Below are 15,726 nucleotides of genomic sequence, written 5' to 3'. Positions count from 1 at the left end.
TTGTCAGGTTTCGGTAACTGGACTAAACGCTGCGCTGTCTCTACATCCCGGAATGTTCGCTCCTCCAGACTCCTCTGCTGACACCGGCTGACCTGAACATGTCCAAATTTGCCATCATGGCTGCCTTTAACTTGATGTCGGCGTTCCGTACGGACCAGGTGCTCTACTTGCGTCGAGTGACTTAACCACCGGCAGTAGCTCCTATATCGTCAGTCTCGTCATCTCTTCGTAGGCTGTTTTAAGCGTGCCGTAAGACAAAGATCAGTTACCACTGCTGACTAATCTAAACAACACATATAATGTTAGGTTTGTAGTACACAAAACATTATTTATAGACTGCCCTAGGACCTCCATGAGTTGAAATGAATCATATTTAACATTAAGATATTTTTTCATAAACATAAATAACATGGAGTTTTTGACATTTTTTAAAAAAGTAGACATTATTAAAAAAGTAGAAGTACTCCCTCGTATTCCGCTACGAGATTGTACACACATGAAAATATAGGCTTTCATCTTTCTATTGCGGGTTAAAGATCATCCGCACTCGTCCGCAAGCGAATTTGCTAGTAACTTCAAAATAGCTTGTTTTCATATTTTCCGCCATTATTTTCAACAGTATATAGGCAAACAATTTCCACAGATAACTTTTCTGGTTTTCGAGGCATTTGATACATAGACATGATTGAATGATTGTAGGGCACTACGGAGCCGATTGAAAAAAAAACTTTTTAATACAATTTTGTAACCTAACACCTAACGCTCAGATAATAATGTTAGTTTGGTGCATCAGCTGCTCATTTAAATCTCTAAGAAGCATGGCGCATGCTCCATTATCTTTCATCTCCTTTCCACTAATTAATCTTATGAAAAATAAAAATATCGATTGGTCGGGGTTCAGCCAAATCACACCGAGCGCCATCGAAAAATTAACGATTTTTCTGCTCAAACTCTCGTTTAGCAGATTTAGTTGATCGCAAATCGCATCGAATATCCCTCAACCCCATAACTGAGGATATCCTACTGCAAATGTATGCTTAAATTGATATGAAACTATTTCCGTTGTCCTTGTACGAACAAAATATAACAAGTCAGTCGAAAAGCCGCTTGGTGCGGTTTGGCTGAACCCCGATCAATTGTATTGAATTTGGCGATTGCATTGACAACAGCTATGTAAATCTCGATATAACATAAATACATCATAGTTGACGTTATGTAGACAATTTGGAGCAAAGAAATAATATGGGGTTGGGGATAAAACAGGAAAGTGCCACTTCAAGCTAAATAGAAACAATTCGAATAAGCAGTCTACTTGGTCTTAAGTGAAGTAACCACTTGAGGCAACCTTGTACAAGGACCAAAATAGGAAATAAGAAGAAACATTTCCTCTCCAAAAATAATCGATCCTATGTTTTTGTAAGATGAAGATGATTTAAGCAAAACATTTATAAAACATAAGGGTGCAAAAACAATAGCCAGACTATTGTTTAATCAATTTCAAATTTTCCGATGCAACTGATGTTATGCGTGAGTAATCAGTGTTGATTGTACGTTCTGGGTAGCTTTCGCTGCTAAATATATAATAAACTTTTGAAATGGGATCTGAAAATTCAATGTTTCGTTTTTGTTTATTAATGTTTACTTTTCTGTAATAGGCCCTTATCAAATGCTACGCGAGATTTTCCATTTTTCACGTTTCCCACGTGAATTAAGGACAAAAGTAAGTGAAAAAATGAACTGTCATGGAGCTGTCGCTTCTGTATCAGTTTATAATTCAATTTTTGAACATATCAAGAGAGGTCATTTATCACTGGTAGGTGAATTTGCACCTGTAAAAGTGTTCGAAAATCGATTGTTACTATGTTTTTGCATCATAAATGCAAAACCTACCAGAAAACGCCGAAATATAATTTTGGCCAGGAATTTGGTCCAGTTACCCCTTAGTGGGCCGTAACGTTTGCTTTTTTTCATGGGACTGACCCGGACTGACGAAATTACCCATACAGCATCAATCATAGTAATCCATAAGTCACCAGACAAAATTTGGCGACTTTGACGACAATCAGTCGAACTCTAGCCGTGATGGCAAAAACAGTGAAGCAACTCCGTTCAGTGAAGTGTGCGCGTTCAAAGAACGGCCCCCGCTACGTCGAAAACGGACATCGTGCGGCACTTTGGGGATACCGGAACCGGATACGGTCGCTCCGGCATCTACAACATCTTGACACTATTAGACAACAAACAGAGCATCGAAGGAAAGCTCGATTCCGGACGACTCTGAACGACAAGAAGCTCCAAAGAAAGCTCAAGAGGAAGACCCAGTGAAAAGTGGCTACATCAAACTGTGTAACCGGCCAAACAGTAAAAAAGCAATTATCTGCTTTTTTCATCATCATCCGAAAAAAGTATCGTCTTCGGCGCTCCTCTTGTTTTGTCCATCAATACCCAATAATCTTATTCCCATGGGTTCGTGTTGAAGCTTTGGCACAGTCCGTGAGAGCAGACTCTCTTTTTACTCTCTTTGATAGTCTTAAACAGCCTCGCCGCTCTGAATGGTGAATGGTGGAATGGATACTTGGAAGTAGTGCGTAACGGTGTAAATCCGGCTACCGTAGACCCCCGATAATTTGAACGGTACCTCATTCAAATTAACGGGGTTCATTTTTAATTTGAACTTCTGGTTACTCTATTTGCATCAGAAAAACTGGTTTCTGGCCGCTCTCTTTGCTGGTTTGTTTTGATTCTGCGTTCCGTTTCACGATGTTTCATTTTCTTCTCTCGACTCCACGTGCTAAATGACGTTTGAACCATTTTAATTTGAACGATGTTCAAACCAACGGGGTTCAAATTAAGAAGTGGTCAGATTAAAAGCGGTCATATTACCGGGGGGTCACGGTATATCGTCAGGCACAGTACAACACTGAAGCTGACAATATGGCATCCCTAACCCCGAATCCCAAGGTGTCAGGTAAAAGATATTTTAGTCACTAGATAAAGATTGTCGCTTCGGTTCTCTTTGTTCTGCTGTCCGGAACATGTTGGGTACCAAGCTATCAAATCGTATGGATTTTCCTTATTTGACATTTAGACAGCGACAATCTTTATCTAGTAACTAAAATATCTTTTGTCAGGTGACCCATGCCGAGGGGATGAATGACCTGGGGGGTGAAACAATTAGCCAGGTCGTTAACGGAGCCTGTGGAGGTTCCACAGAGTGAGGGCTGCTTCGGCGGCAAGCGGGTGGCAGTGGGTGGTACCACAGAGTGAGGGACCGAGTCTATGGGTGAGCACACAAGTAAGACTCGCATGGTACGCATGGTCGATAGTGTTAGAATGACTGAGTCTGGGGATACTGTCGGGGGGCAGATACCTCTGCGGCACCTCAGAAGTAGGTGACACGAAAGTCTCGCTATGAATGGCAGGAGTGTCAGGGGGTTGATGCTTCTGCGGCACCTCAAAAATAGGAGACATGAAAGGGTCTGCCTCGTAGCTGAGGTAGGAGCGGCATAGGAGCCACCAACCTAGGGTCACCTCCGGCTTGGTAGACAAGTGGTGCCACCCTGTTGCAGGACGGGGTGAACACCATACTGAATGAGGACTGTCTATGTTGTGAGATGGCGGCATGGGGTACCCCCTGCAGGGTATCAGTTGGTCCTGCAATCATTCAAGCGGCATAGGCAGGTGAGTGTTGGGGCATGTGTTGTGTTGCATGGGGAGTGTCGGAGAGTCGAGGCGCATACGTGCACTTGTGTACGTCATGTAGGGGGCGCAATGCCCAATAGTCATACCCCAAAGTATTGCTTAATTGTGGGCCGGGGGAATGACTGGAGAGGAAAGAGTTGGTTTTAGTGGGTCGGGAGTGGTGATCCCATCCCCATACTACCTGAGTTCGCCTCCGCAGGTGTCTGGTTGCAGATTTCCATTATCTTCGTTAAAAAAAAACAGTAAACCGCAACAGTTCCGCAACTCCGTCATCACTAATTACCGTTCCAAACCTTTACTGTTCCGAACCGTTGTTGCAATGACTACTGACTTGTGATCCACACACCAGGTCTGATGGCAGTCAATCTGCCTACAGTGCTTTTCGAATTTTACAATGCGAGGTTTCCTATATTATGATTAATTTATCGTTTATGTTCAGTATTTTATGATTTTTTTTCTATTTATAAACAATACGCTCAAGAATTTATCATCACGTTTTCATTAAAATCATAAATACAATTGCAGTTTTTTTTTATTCAAGAGTCAAATACAAATCGGAAAAATGTGTCCACTATATTTCAGCTAGAAAGTAGAATGTACTCACTTAATACATGTTGAATGTAATGTTAAATTGGAAATCTACTTTCGAATTCTAATTATGACGACAAAATTGTTAACGGTTGCTTACGCGTTAAGGCTTAATTGTATTCGTTATCCAATCCATGTAACTTGCCACCCGAGTGTACACCTCAGGCACACTGGTATCTTCACATTGCAGGGACCCAAAAGAAACAAATCCGAACTGCACAAAGCGTTCTCCGTTAAGTAGAACTGTGTTTCCCAACGGAGCTCCGGCGCTTCCCCTACAGATTTCGGCTGACCCCTCAGTACATATATGTTCATTATTCAACACTACTTCTGCATTCTTTTCATCAAATATACGTTGACAGTCCGGGACAGTAATACGAGGAACCACCACTTTTTGCAAAATATCCGAACTACTCGTTAGGTCCCACTTCCAACTGGTGACAATGTAGCTTTCATCGACGCGGTCTCGTAGTTCGGAGGTCACAGGCAAACAAACTGCTCGAATGTGGTCTACAATCATTGAACAAATTTCATAGATTTAAGTAAGGTTAGATATACAAATAGGGGTAATGACGGCTTTGGCAGGTTTTGTTCTATTATTGGCAGGGGTTTTTTTATGACTGATTATGCTCAAATTTGGCCCAAACATTCTTTGCATATCAAAGAATATTGTGGCCAAATTTCATAAAATTCGGTCGACAAAAACCCCCCTGCCAATAATAGAACAAAAGCTGCCAAAGCCGTCTGTTCCCCTACATATAATAATAATAAATACCTTTCATCGTGACATCCCGATCTAAACGAATCAAACCGATGTCGCTATGTCGTTTGCGTGGGCTATGATCGGGATGAACTTGGACAGACTCGATTCCGAACTCTTCAATGGGTCCTACACAACTTTGTTCACGTGTATCTTGGTTAAAGTTACAATCAATATCCTGAGACTTGTCGAACTCGCCAAGAATAACTTTGTGTCTGCAATAAATAAAGTGCTATGATTCTCGTATCGGATCGATCATGATATGTATGTCCTTGATATGCATACTAACAGTTGGACGTGTTTATTCGCGAGACAATGGCCAGCTGTCAGAACATAGCGCCTGTTGATCCAGGGGACTGAAGAGAAGGCTAATACGCCTACCCACCATTCATTCAGTATGGCGTACAATGTTTTTGTTTTAACTTTGTTCAATTCATGATAACAAAACTTCCGATGTATCAACGAGCTATTTGTCGACATAAGGAAGCCATACAAACACAAAAGACTCAATGTACCTCAACTAATTGCAAGTTTTCGCCAGCAGAAGTTAATTGCCGAAAATTAGCACTAACTGCGTATGAACCAATCACCCAAAATGAGCGCTGAATTCGGGTATACTACCCAGAAACTGGGTACCAAAAACAGAAGTACCAAAAATGATGTTGGGTAGAGTGCCATTGTACCGCGGATGACAGGCGTTTCACCCTCCTGTGTTGATCAATGTGCCAACGCAAGCATCTAAGAATCCTCCACTGGTATTATAACGCAAAATAGCCATCCACGGGTACCTGGCCACACTGGGGATACCACCGGTGTTTATGCTGGTTCCGCAATCTGTAGGCAGTAGATCCGAATGGGTTTCTGTCGTTCCTTGAATGTCGACAGTGCTTAGCACTACAACTAGCACTAACACGTAAATATTTCTAACAATTCTCATTTTGAGGTGTGATCTAAACGAACAGCGAATCTACACTAACGGTTGAATGTGAGTAAAAGGTTGCTTATTGATTATAAGTTCGCTGTTTGAAATTTTTCACTTATGCAATTGCGATGATAATTCTTGTTAAGCCTAACGTTATCAGTAAAAGCACCATTTCCATTCTATTCATGGGATCATTGTAGCATACGTGGTATTTCCTAAGTGCGAAACACAACAAAATAAAAATATTTTTGTTGTTACAACAGCATGGATTTTCCTGTATACGAATAATGCCGGAAGTTGACGTGGTGAATTTTCTTTCTAAGAATATGAATAAAATCCACTCATCTCTTCTGTCGTACTCGTTATTTCCACTTTTGATTTGAAATTCCCAACAATATTCTGGAAAACGATTGATACAGCTTCTACAAGCACACTGTTGAAGAAAAAATAAATAAACACTTTAGGCACAGAGAAACAGACGTCTCACTTAGAACAAAATGCAATAAAAATCATCGTCACGAAAACATTACCGCCCAATGCTAAAAGCACTGTAGGTGGACAAGCGGCAACCAGGTGGCGGTAGTGAGCAAACGTCAAAAACAAGCAAAACCGATGGATGCGCCATCGGTGGCCGATCGACCACCTACAAAAAATTGAATCCACCGTTGAAAAGATGATCAATGATACATGTGTAGAGTGAGACGTCTGTTTCTCTGTGCTTTAGGGTTTCAGTGCTCAAATGGCGAAGTATTTAGCGAATTTGACGAAAATGGAAAATTATTATAAAAAATCAAGTTGCAACTGGAGGTGTTTGCTGCTGCAATCGCCAATGTTTGGCAATTTCTCGCGCCGCACTACGGTTAAATCCTCGAAAAACGTGATCATTAGCCTTTTTGTTATGAAATCGTGTTTCAAATGTCATATTACGCTTAAGCCCGCAGTTTGTTTGTCATAATGACAACTGTTTGTCAAGTTTATCCGAACATCTATTAAACCGATTAGAAATCGATATGGATATCAGGTTGACTTGACAAATATTTGTCATTATGACAAACAGTGTTCTGATAGCTTTAGTAAGTATATGGCATACATCAAGGAGTTATTATTCAACCAAATTTCTCACCCAAAAGTGAGATAGAAACTTGATTTGTTTTTTTAAATAAATGTAACAAAATGGCATTTTTGAGTAATTAGCTATTGAAACAAACAAAATGTGTTTAAATTTCATATTAATAGCTTTTTGAGACCAACGACATGTTCTATAAACTAAAGAGGCTGCACTCATAACAAAGAGATGAAGTGTCAAAATTGGAACAGCGCATTTGCTGTCAAATCAGTTGTTCCAATCGAGCACAAGGTTGTTAAAGGTAGGAGTATTGCGTCTCTTTGCTTTCAATCCAGGCTCGTTACTATAAACATCATATAAAAATACAGCTTTTACCTAAAAAACATGACGATAATTTCAATTATTCAAAGGAAAATCGAGATTTACTCAAGCAAGTTGATCAAAAACACAGAATACCCAGTTTAAGAGGTGAATGTTTGTATTAGATAATTAGCATATACATATTAGCAATGTATGGGGGTCCCGTTCCCGTAGCGTAGTTGGCTACACGTTCGCCTTACAAGCGAATGGTCATGGCTTCGATTCCCAGCCCCTCCACCAAACCCTCGTCAGTCACCGGATCCGCAGCCCATACGGTGGCGTTTGGGGTACGCGCCTTACCGTCACAGCTGCCTGCCCGGATAAAAATTTACAGTAACTTGTATGACATAACCCATTGACATACAATAGATTGTGTGGCAAACAATACAAACTATTGTACCCTTATTGTAAAATGTTCACGGTTGTAAAAGATCTTTATTGTACGTCCATTAAAATAACAATATATTTAAATGTTACCGATTCATTCTATTATATTTTTATTGTTCGCTTATGTTTAGTATTACTCATCCAAAAACTAAACAAATTTTAAAAGTATTCGGTTTGGATGATCTGGAAATCCGTCTAATGTAATTGTATTAATATAATTTGGAATATTTCATGGATTTATTATATTGATGAAATAACAATTGAAAACAATAAAATTACTATAGCTTTGCTTATTAATTGAATAAAAATGTTATACCGATTCTCAAGGTTATATTTTCATATTGCAGGTCTAGAAATGTTATGCAATTAAAAATTTAATTCAAAAAATGAAAGGGAACAAAAACTTTTGCTTATCATTTTACTCGGAGAATGGGTGAATTCATTTGAGCGTGTACAGTTTTGTTTATAATTAGTGAAGAGATGAAAATAATGAAACTGTATGGTGCAGAAAGTGTCTTTTTCATTACAGTTTTTGCTGCTGGGCAAGCGGTAGATCACTATACGGTTTCTGTACCGTGGTAAGTATTTAAAGTGTTGGTGCGCGTTAGAGCATCATTACTGGGAGCGAGTATTTTGATCAGTGCTGTCATTTTAGATTAGTCACTCTTTTTCGCATCGGTCACTATTTTCGATTATCATTTTGGTGGCTGCATTCCGTACCGGTGACGTTCGACGTTTGATAGTTCATCAAATAGCAGCGCTGTTAAATTTGGTCACCTGTCAGCTGCGCTACTGTTTTAGCAGCGCGTTTAGTAGCGACCGGTAAAGTGTCAAGCAATGATCCTGCGCTGACAAACGGTTTATACTCACCACCGGTAATCGTAATCTTAGGGTGCGGCCAGAGTAGACGCGAAGTGCGATGCGAAGCGAAGCGTCCATACGATTTGACATTTTTTATTTTTGATTGTTATTCCCTTGCGTACAATTTTCGCACAGCGTCGCGTAGACGCATCTACTCTGGCAGGCACCTTATATTACATACAAAAGTTCAATGTACATAATAAACGCAGATGAACCACTGCCCGAACAAAAACTAAATAAAAATTTTATCTTCATAATACCTGATGACATACCTGGTAACATGTATCCTTGTTCCTTTACAGAAATGAAGTTTATGATAAATAAAATACTGCTGCTTGCTGTTCACTGATTCAAGATCGTTCAGTGGCTACCATTGGCCAATCTTACCAACGGGATATAATAAGAACTGATGCAGGTATTTTTTTCTTTTCTTCTCGACGTATACTTCTAATAAAACTGACATTCTTTAATAATTTACATTTTCACAGGTTTATGCACCCGTAGCCAAGTAACAGCAATGGGAGTTAAAATGAGTTAAAATCAAGTTTTAACTGAATTAAAATTAATTTGAAAATAAAAAAAATTGTAAAACAATTAATTGTATTGTATTTTTATTGTAATATTGGAGTATAATGTATTCTAAATCCTGTTGTATTTCTATTGTAAAACAATAGAAACAGTAATTGAAAACATTTAAAACACAATATTTTCTATTGTTTTGTCGCTCGAAATCATCCCATTGAAGAACCGTAAAATCAATTGTTTTGCTCCGAATTTTGTATGGAAATTTTTCGATTTTTTTATTGTAAAGATACATAACAACCCCCCTTTTTAATTGTAAAAGTCCCATTTACCATTCATTTTATCGTGGAAAACCATTATCTCTCATGTGATTTTATTGTCAAAATTCCATTATATTCAATGGTAAAAATAATGTTTTAAATGGTGTTGTAACAATAAAATTTATGATTTTTTAATGATATTTTTTATCCGGGTGATGACGACTGACAATACAGTCTTCACGAAAACATGAACCGCGTTTAAACAAGTGCAGTTTTCCCGTGTGCAAGTTCGCACTCAAACATGCATACTAGATCCAAACCGAGTTCATCACCAAAATCGCACCCGGTTTGAACACGAGTGTGCGCCCAAGTTCAAACACACGGGTTTGAACATGGAAGTTTAAACATCAGTTTACACACAGCATGCTGTTCATCTGTTCATATTGGTCACGTGGTTTCTCTTCTTGAGTAGCGGTAACTAGTTTGGCGTTCACTCAGGGCACTAGTGTTTGAGTCCTTGTCTGGATTTTTTTAGGAATGGCCCATGAATAGTTTTAGTGTTATAATGCCACTTTTCAGCCCGTGTCAGGTGGTTTGCGCTTGGTCCGATATCTCATTATCACAACAACTTGTTTACTCAACATTTTGCATACAATCTTTCGATATTATTCTTAATGTTCATAACAACTGAATATTATGTGCATTTTCCCGGTAAGACAACCGGCAGCCTCCAATGCAATGATTATTTAAAGTGTCCTTGCGTTTATGGTCTAAACGAGGTAAAATAGATAAGTCTCTGTTCGTCTGTATAAAATGTAGCCCCTAATTATTTTATATCCGTTACATATGCAAGCATGCATTTTGTTTTGCTAGATACGATAGGATTTGCATATCGTGAATAAAATATAGATGTTGATTCCAAAAAGTTCTAAGGCACACTTTTAGTGGGGGAGGGAGGTTGTTAACCAAAAATTCAAATTGATAGAAATTTAAAAAGATAGTAGGGGGTCTGTTCATAATGTAATCTATATTGCTATGTATAAATAATACGCCGATGACATTAAGCAATACAAAGAAAATTCACAAACGATGGAGTTCCAGGTCAGAAATGAGCCCACAAATCCTTAAACATAAAAGTCTTATAAGCTACATGGCTCTAATAAAAGATAAAATCTCCAATTATGACAATCTAAAAAATTACGAAACTGGAATTAAAGCCCCGTTGATCATAAGGTTCTTCAAAAAGTTCGAAAACCCTCTCTCCCTGGAATAAAGAAATCTCTATGCAACCCAGAACTTCGCTTCAGATTCTCGGTATATTTATAGTAAGCAAAGTAAGTAGAATGAATTATCCCCATATAAACTTGTGTCAGAAAAATCTTATCCCAAAATTTTAGAAATATGAACTAATCAGTTTTTTGATGATTAATTATTTTAGAGTGTCTTAGGGGAAATGCTACAAGGTTAAAAGACTATTATTCTTCCATTTACTTCCACTATTAATAGTGGAAGTAAATGGAAGAATAATAGTATTTTGATGGTTGCAGAATCCCGAAATCCTTAGAAGAATTGCTTTCAGAACCTCGAAAATGGAACAAAAAGCTCCGCTCAGAGCAGATTCGAACCCAAAACGTCCTGAATGAAAGGCCTGAATCAAGACCTCACCTCTATAAACGCTTCGTTATGCAAGTGCGAAAAATGTGCACAACATGTTTCAATTTTTCAATCATACCTTCATTGAAGTTTGGTTAAATTCTCTTGTCTTTCTTATATATAAAAATGAAATGGTCTGTGTTCGTATCCGCATAACTCGAAAACGGCTGGATGGATTTTTTTCATTTCTTCAGCAGAAACAATCGTTATAGTTTCCGACGGGTTTATATGATATTTCCTAATGCGAAAATTACGAGTAAAGTTGAGCAAATCGTGAAAAACTAAAATTGTGATTTCTATGCGAACTTTGCATGGGCAGTTCGGAATGCACATTCTCGTCTACTATGCAGGACAACGTCTGCCGGGTCGACTAGTTCGAGATATGATTAACAAGGCTGGAAAACGTGAAGAATCAACAATTGTTTCCCTAGTAGACCTGTGCGCCGCCGCGCCACGCCGCCGCCGCCGACACTTATTGACGTACGCCGACGCCGGTCAAGGTGTCGGCGGCGCGCCATACGCCGATTGGCTCCACGCTGCCGAATTTCGTATTTCACGCCGATGATTGGCCAACACAAAAATCACAGTATGTAGTGCGTTTGCGTCTACCGGACCAAGGCAACCTATCAGGCATTGATTAAATAGCTGTTATACCTTTAGCAGATTTATTTTTATCTCTGGCACTTTTACCGGCATTGGCGTGTTAAATGCTAGGTCATCCAAGAACTTCTTGGCAACAGACCTCTAAATCTACGAGCGTAGCGATGAACTCCTAATTTCATATGTAACTTCATGTGGAATAACTTCATTCTGGCCGCATTGGGTGGTTCATCATCTTTTTTAAAGATTTGAATGTTACATATCTTAATTGGTCTAGTGCTTATATTTGCGGCTACAAGTCAACACTATGAAAGTTGAACTTGGATTCCCAGTCTGGTAGGATTTTTTTAAACTTCCCTGAGCATGGAGTATCATTGTGATAGCTTCGTGATATGCGAATTCAAAAATGATAATTTGGCTTCTGGAGCTGGAGCACGATGGGAAACGTGACCAATCAAATTGAACATTTCCTTCACTCCTCCTTGTACTTCAGTTGCCAGAATTGTTCCAAAAAACGGGTTTAATTTATTTTTATAAAAAATTCCCAAAGACATTTCTTGGTTTTCCTGAAATAATGCCTAAAGGATATCCTGGAGGAAGTGCAGAAGGAATAATTGAAGAAAGTTCTTAGAGTTTTGAGGAATTTTTCGATTTATCCTCGTGGATGATTGCCGGGAGAAAATTCTGAAGGAATTCTTGGAGGAATGTCCAACAAAATTTTTAAAAAAATTTAAGAATGTCGGCAATTTCTTTAGGAGTTCTCTAGAAATTCGTACGGAGATATCCGAAATTTCGTCCTAGAATTTTGGAAGCAAAAGGCGGAGAAAATTCCGAAGGAAATACTAGACGAATATCTGAGGCAGAGTAGAGACACTTACGCGAAGATAGAAAGAATCTCCTTTCAACAGTGTAATCCAACAGACTAATAAATAAATACGCAATACTTTATTTTGATAAACAATACCCATATAAATTTCTGGGATTTCTTGAAATATTTTCCGAAGAAAGTCCTGGAGAAAATTCTGAAGGAATGAACCTGAAGAAATTGCTTAGAGTCTTGAGGAATTTCTGAATCCATCTTCGTAGTAATTTTTGGAGGATTTTCTGAAGGAATCCCTGGAGAAAATTTAGAAGGAATTCTTGGAGGAATGTTCAAAAAAAAATCTTGAAGGAATCTAAGAATGTCGGTAATTCATTTGGAAATTATATCTTATATCTGAAAATTCGTCCTAGAATCTTGGAAGGAAATGGCGGAGGAAATTCCAAAAGAATTACTAGATAAATTTCCGAGGGAATGGAATGCCTTATGAAATACCTGGAAAAGTTTCAGAGGAATTGTTAAAATAATTTCCGAAGGAATTTTTCAAAAGTATGTGTGTATGTACAGTTATCCATCATTCTGGCTTGAGTCTTGCTCTGCGTAAGGCTCCACCCAATATTACAGTCGAATTTAAAGACCATTCTGCTTTCAATGCACTGCTGTATGAAGGGCAAAAACCGGAGGCGGCAGACCCGTAAGCAGAGATTCTTACGCGAAGCCCGCGGGATCTCCTTTCAACAGTGTAATCCAACAGACTAATAAATAGATTCGCAATCCTTTTTGAGCTTTTCGAGGGGTAACTTCTTTGAGGAATGACGCGTCAAATCCTTTACAACTGTGGGGAGTGTACCCATCTACATGGGTAGAAATTTTTATTTCCAATTCCAAACAGATTTTTTGAAGCAATTCCTGATGGAATTGTCAAGATCAATCTTATTTAGAAGAATTTTTTTAAGAACATCCAGAAGAATTTCTTAAGATATTTCCTAATGTTCTAAGAAGTTCAGAAGCAATTCCTAAGGAAATTTCAAAGAAAAAGCTGGTTTCATTTGTGGACGTTTTTTGAAGGAATTCATGAAAAAATTACCGATGGAATTCCTGACAGAATTTTTGAAGGTATATTAGAATGAGTTTTTAGATGTCTTTCCGAAATAATTCCTGAATATATTTTCTTATTTAAGGTGTTTTTGAGAAAATCTGTAGAAATTTTCGATGGAACTCCTGCAGTAAATTCCCAAGAAATTCTTGAGAATATCCGAATATCCGCCATCTCGATATTTTGGTAGTTTTTCTTGGCATGTAGTCTTAATTCTAGAGTCAAAACTGAGTTTGTTTCACTACTGTCCAGATTTTCGAAGAAATTCTTATAGAAAATATTTAAATTTCAAAAGCTATTTGCTTGAAACATCCACTAAAAATCCTTCATTTAAACTTCTGTTCGAAAACCTCTTCAGGTTCTCTTTTGGTTATTCCTTCAAGAATAGAGTCGGAATTTCCTCCAGGAATTTCTTCGAAAATCTCTTTAGAAAAGCCACAGGAATTTATATGGATTCAGGATTTATGGATTTATATTCATGCAGGGATTCCGACAGAAAACCTTCTGAAAGGCCGTTTATTTATTTTTCAGAAACTCATTTGGAACTTCCTCCAGGAAGTCCTTAGAAAATTCCTGCAGGAATATCTCCGGAACGAATCATAAGGAGGAATTTTTAAAGGAATTTTCGAAGAAACTCGTAAACAAATATTAAAAAAAATGAATGAATTTACAAACAAAATTTCCGAAGATTTTCCAAAAGAATTTCAGAAGAGATTCCCGAAAGAGTTCTTAGAGGAATTTTAAAAGAAATTTGCGGAGATCTATAGGAATTTCTGAAAAAGTTGCTAAAGGAATTTCAGGGAGGAATGTTCGAAGGCATTCTTAAAGAAAATTTGGAAAAAAATCCTGGAGAAAGTTCTAAATGAATTCCAGAGAGAAATTTCGAGAGAATACTAAAAATATCTTCCTAGAGTTTCAAAAGAAATTGTTGAGGAATTACTGGAAGAATTTTTTTTTTAGAAATTCCAAAAACAAATTCTTGAAAGGAATTTCTAATAAAAAAAATCCTAAGTCTAACTCCAAAGGTTTTTTTCAAAAAGGATTTCCGATTGTATTCCTAAATCAGTATCCCTAGGTATTCTATAGTCCTTGAAACATTTTCCATTGGAACTTCCTAAGAAATTCTTAAAGGAATTTTCAAAGGAACTCCTAAAAAAGTTTTCCAATGAATTTCTAAAGAAATTCCCAAAAGACTCCGTAAAGGAATTTCCGAAGCAATCCCTAAAGTAATTTCTAAGGAAATTTCTGAAGGAACCTTTGAAGAAATTTAGGAACGAATTTGCGAAGAAATACCCAAATAAATTTTCAAGGGAATTCTTAGAAGAAGTTTTGAAGGAATTCATTAGGGAACATCTTAATTAATGCTTAAAATTCCTTTTTCGAATTTTCTGAGGAATATATTGAGGAATTTCCGAACGAATTTATGGATTTGTATCCAAATTGCTTTCCAATGAACTTATGTGCTGTGATGCGACAATGTCCTAGTGGAGGATGTGATGTAAACTTTTGCTCTGGACATACAAGCTACACCTATTAGGGTGTTCACCTCATCAGTCTGACTGTAGCTAGTAATTCAAGACAAAATTTTCAAAACGACTTATCTGCTTTTGTAAACAAAGATTCAAACGACGATTTGACGAATCTGATAGCTCTCCCACCCAAACTAACACCATCAATAGGTAGGTGAAGGTTTCCGCTACCTGTTGATGGTGTTGGTTTGCGTGGGAGTGCTATCAGATTCGTCAAATCGTCGTTTGAATCTTTGTTTACAAAAGCAGATAAGTCGTTTTGAAAATGTTGTCTTGAATTGTACAAAAAATAATAATAAAAGGCATCATCTGGTTTGCTGCGTGAAACTTTTTTTCTCAACTTAAAATTCTTCACGCCGATTCACGCCGCCGCCGCCGCCGCCGAACATTGCTTACGGCGTGACGCCGCCGACGCCGCCGCCGCCGATGTAAAAATGGCCTTACGCCGCCGCCGTTCACAAATACTTCGGCGCACAGGTCTATTCCCTAGCAACCCGTTCATTTACCCAAGCGTAGCATTCTCGTGTGCAAGCGCACATGTTTGAACTCAAGTTTAAAGTCGATGTTTGAACCAGTCTTCAAAAGTTCCTTTGCAATTCG

At 38.2% G+C, this 15,726-nt stretch overlaps 1 protein-coding gene and 1 long non-coding RNA gene across 2 annotated transcripts; one reads left to right on the top strand and one right to left on the bottom strand.

The window, feature by feature from the left end:
* Nucleotides 1-4,216: 4,216 nt before the first annotated feature.
* Nucleotides 4,217-6,172, bottom strand: LOC134208151 (serine protease grass-like). Its single transcript, XM_062684218.1, has 4 exons — nucleotides 5,770-6,172; nucleotides 5,340-5,399; nucleotides 5,066-5,265; nucleotides 4,217-4,800 (listed from the first exon to the last, which is right to left on the bottom strand). The coding sequence occupies exons 1-4, from the start codon at nucleotides 5,985-5,987 to the stop codon at nucleotides 4,394-4,396; spliced, it is 885 nt and encodes a 294-aa protein (XP_062540202.1). The 5' UTR covers nucleotides 5,988-6,172; the 3' UTR covers nucleotides 4,217-4,393.
* Nucleotides 6,173-8,291: 2,119 nt separating this feature from the next.
* LOC134208150 (uncharacterized) lies at nucleotides 8,292-9,244 on the top strand. Its single transcript, XR_009978520.1, has 3 exons — nucleotides 8,292-8,363; nucleotides 8,949-9,061; nucleotides 9,135-9,244. It is a non-coding gene; the product is annotated as an uncharacterized LOC134208150 (long non-coding RNA).
* Nucleotides 9,245-15,726: the final 6,482 nt, after the last annotated feature.

This window comes from Armigeres subalbatus, chromosome 1 (genome assembly GCF_024139115.2).
Source record: "Armigeres subalbatus isolate Guangzhou_Male chromosome 1, GZ_Asu_2, whole genome shotgun sequence".
NCBI lineage: Eukaryota > Metazoa > Arthropoda > Insecta > Diptera > Culicidae > Armigeres > Armigeres subalbatus.
The sequence above is the reverse complement of the archived record's forward strand: the minus strand, read 5'-3'. Positions and strand labels throughout refer to the sequence as shown.

Excerpts from the sequence above, each read along its gene's own strand:
- LOC134208151 (XM_062684218.1), bottom strand. The coding sequence starts at position 5,987 with ATGAGAATTGTTAGAAATATTTACGTGTTAGTGCTAGTTGTAGTGCTA. Across the intron at positions 5,400-5,769 it reads GATGCTTGCGTTGGCACATT|GATCAACAGGCGCTATGTTC; the intron begins GATCAACACAGG and ends TTCAGTCCCCTG. Across the intron at positions 5,266-5,339 it reads GCGAATAAACACGTCCAACT|ACACAAAGTTATTCTTGGCG; the intron begins GTTAGTATGCAT and ends TATTTATTGCAG.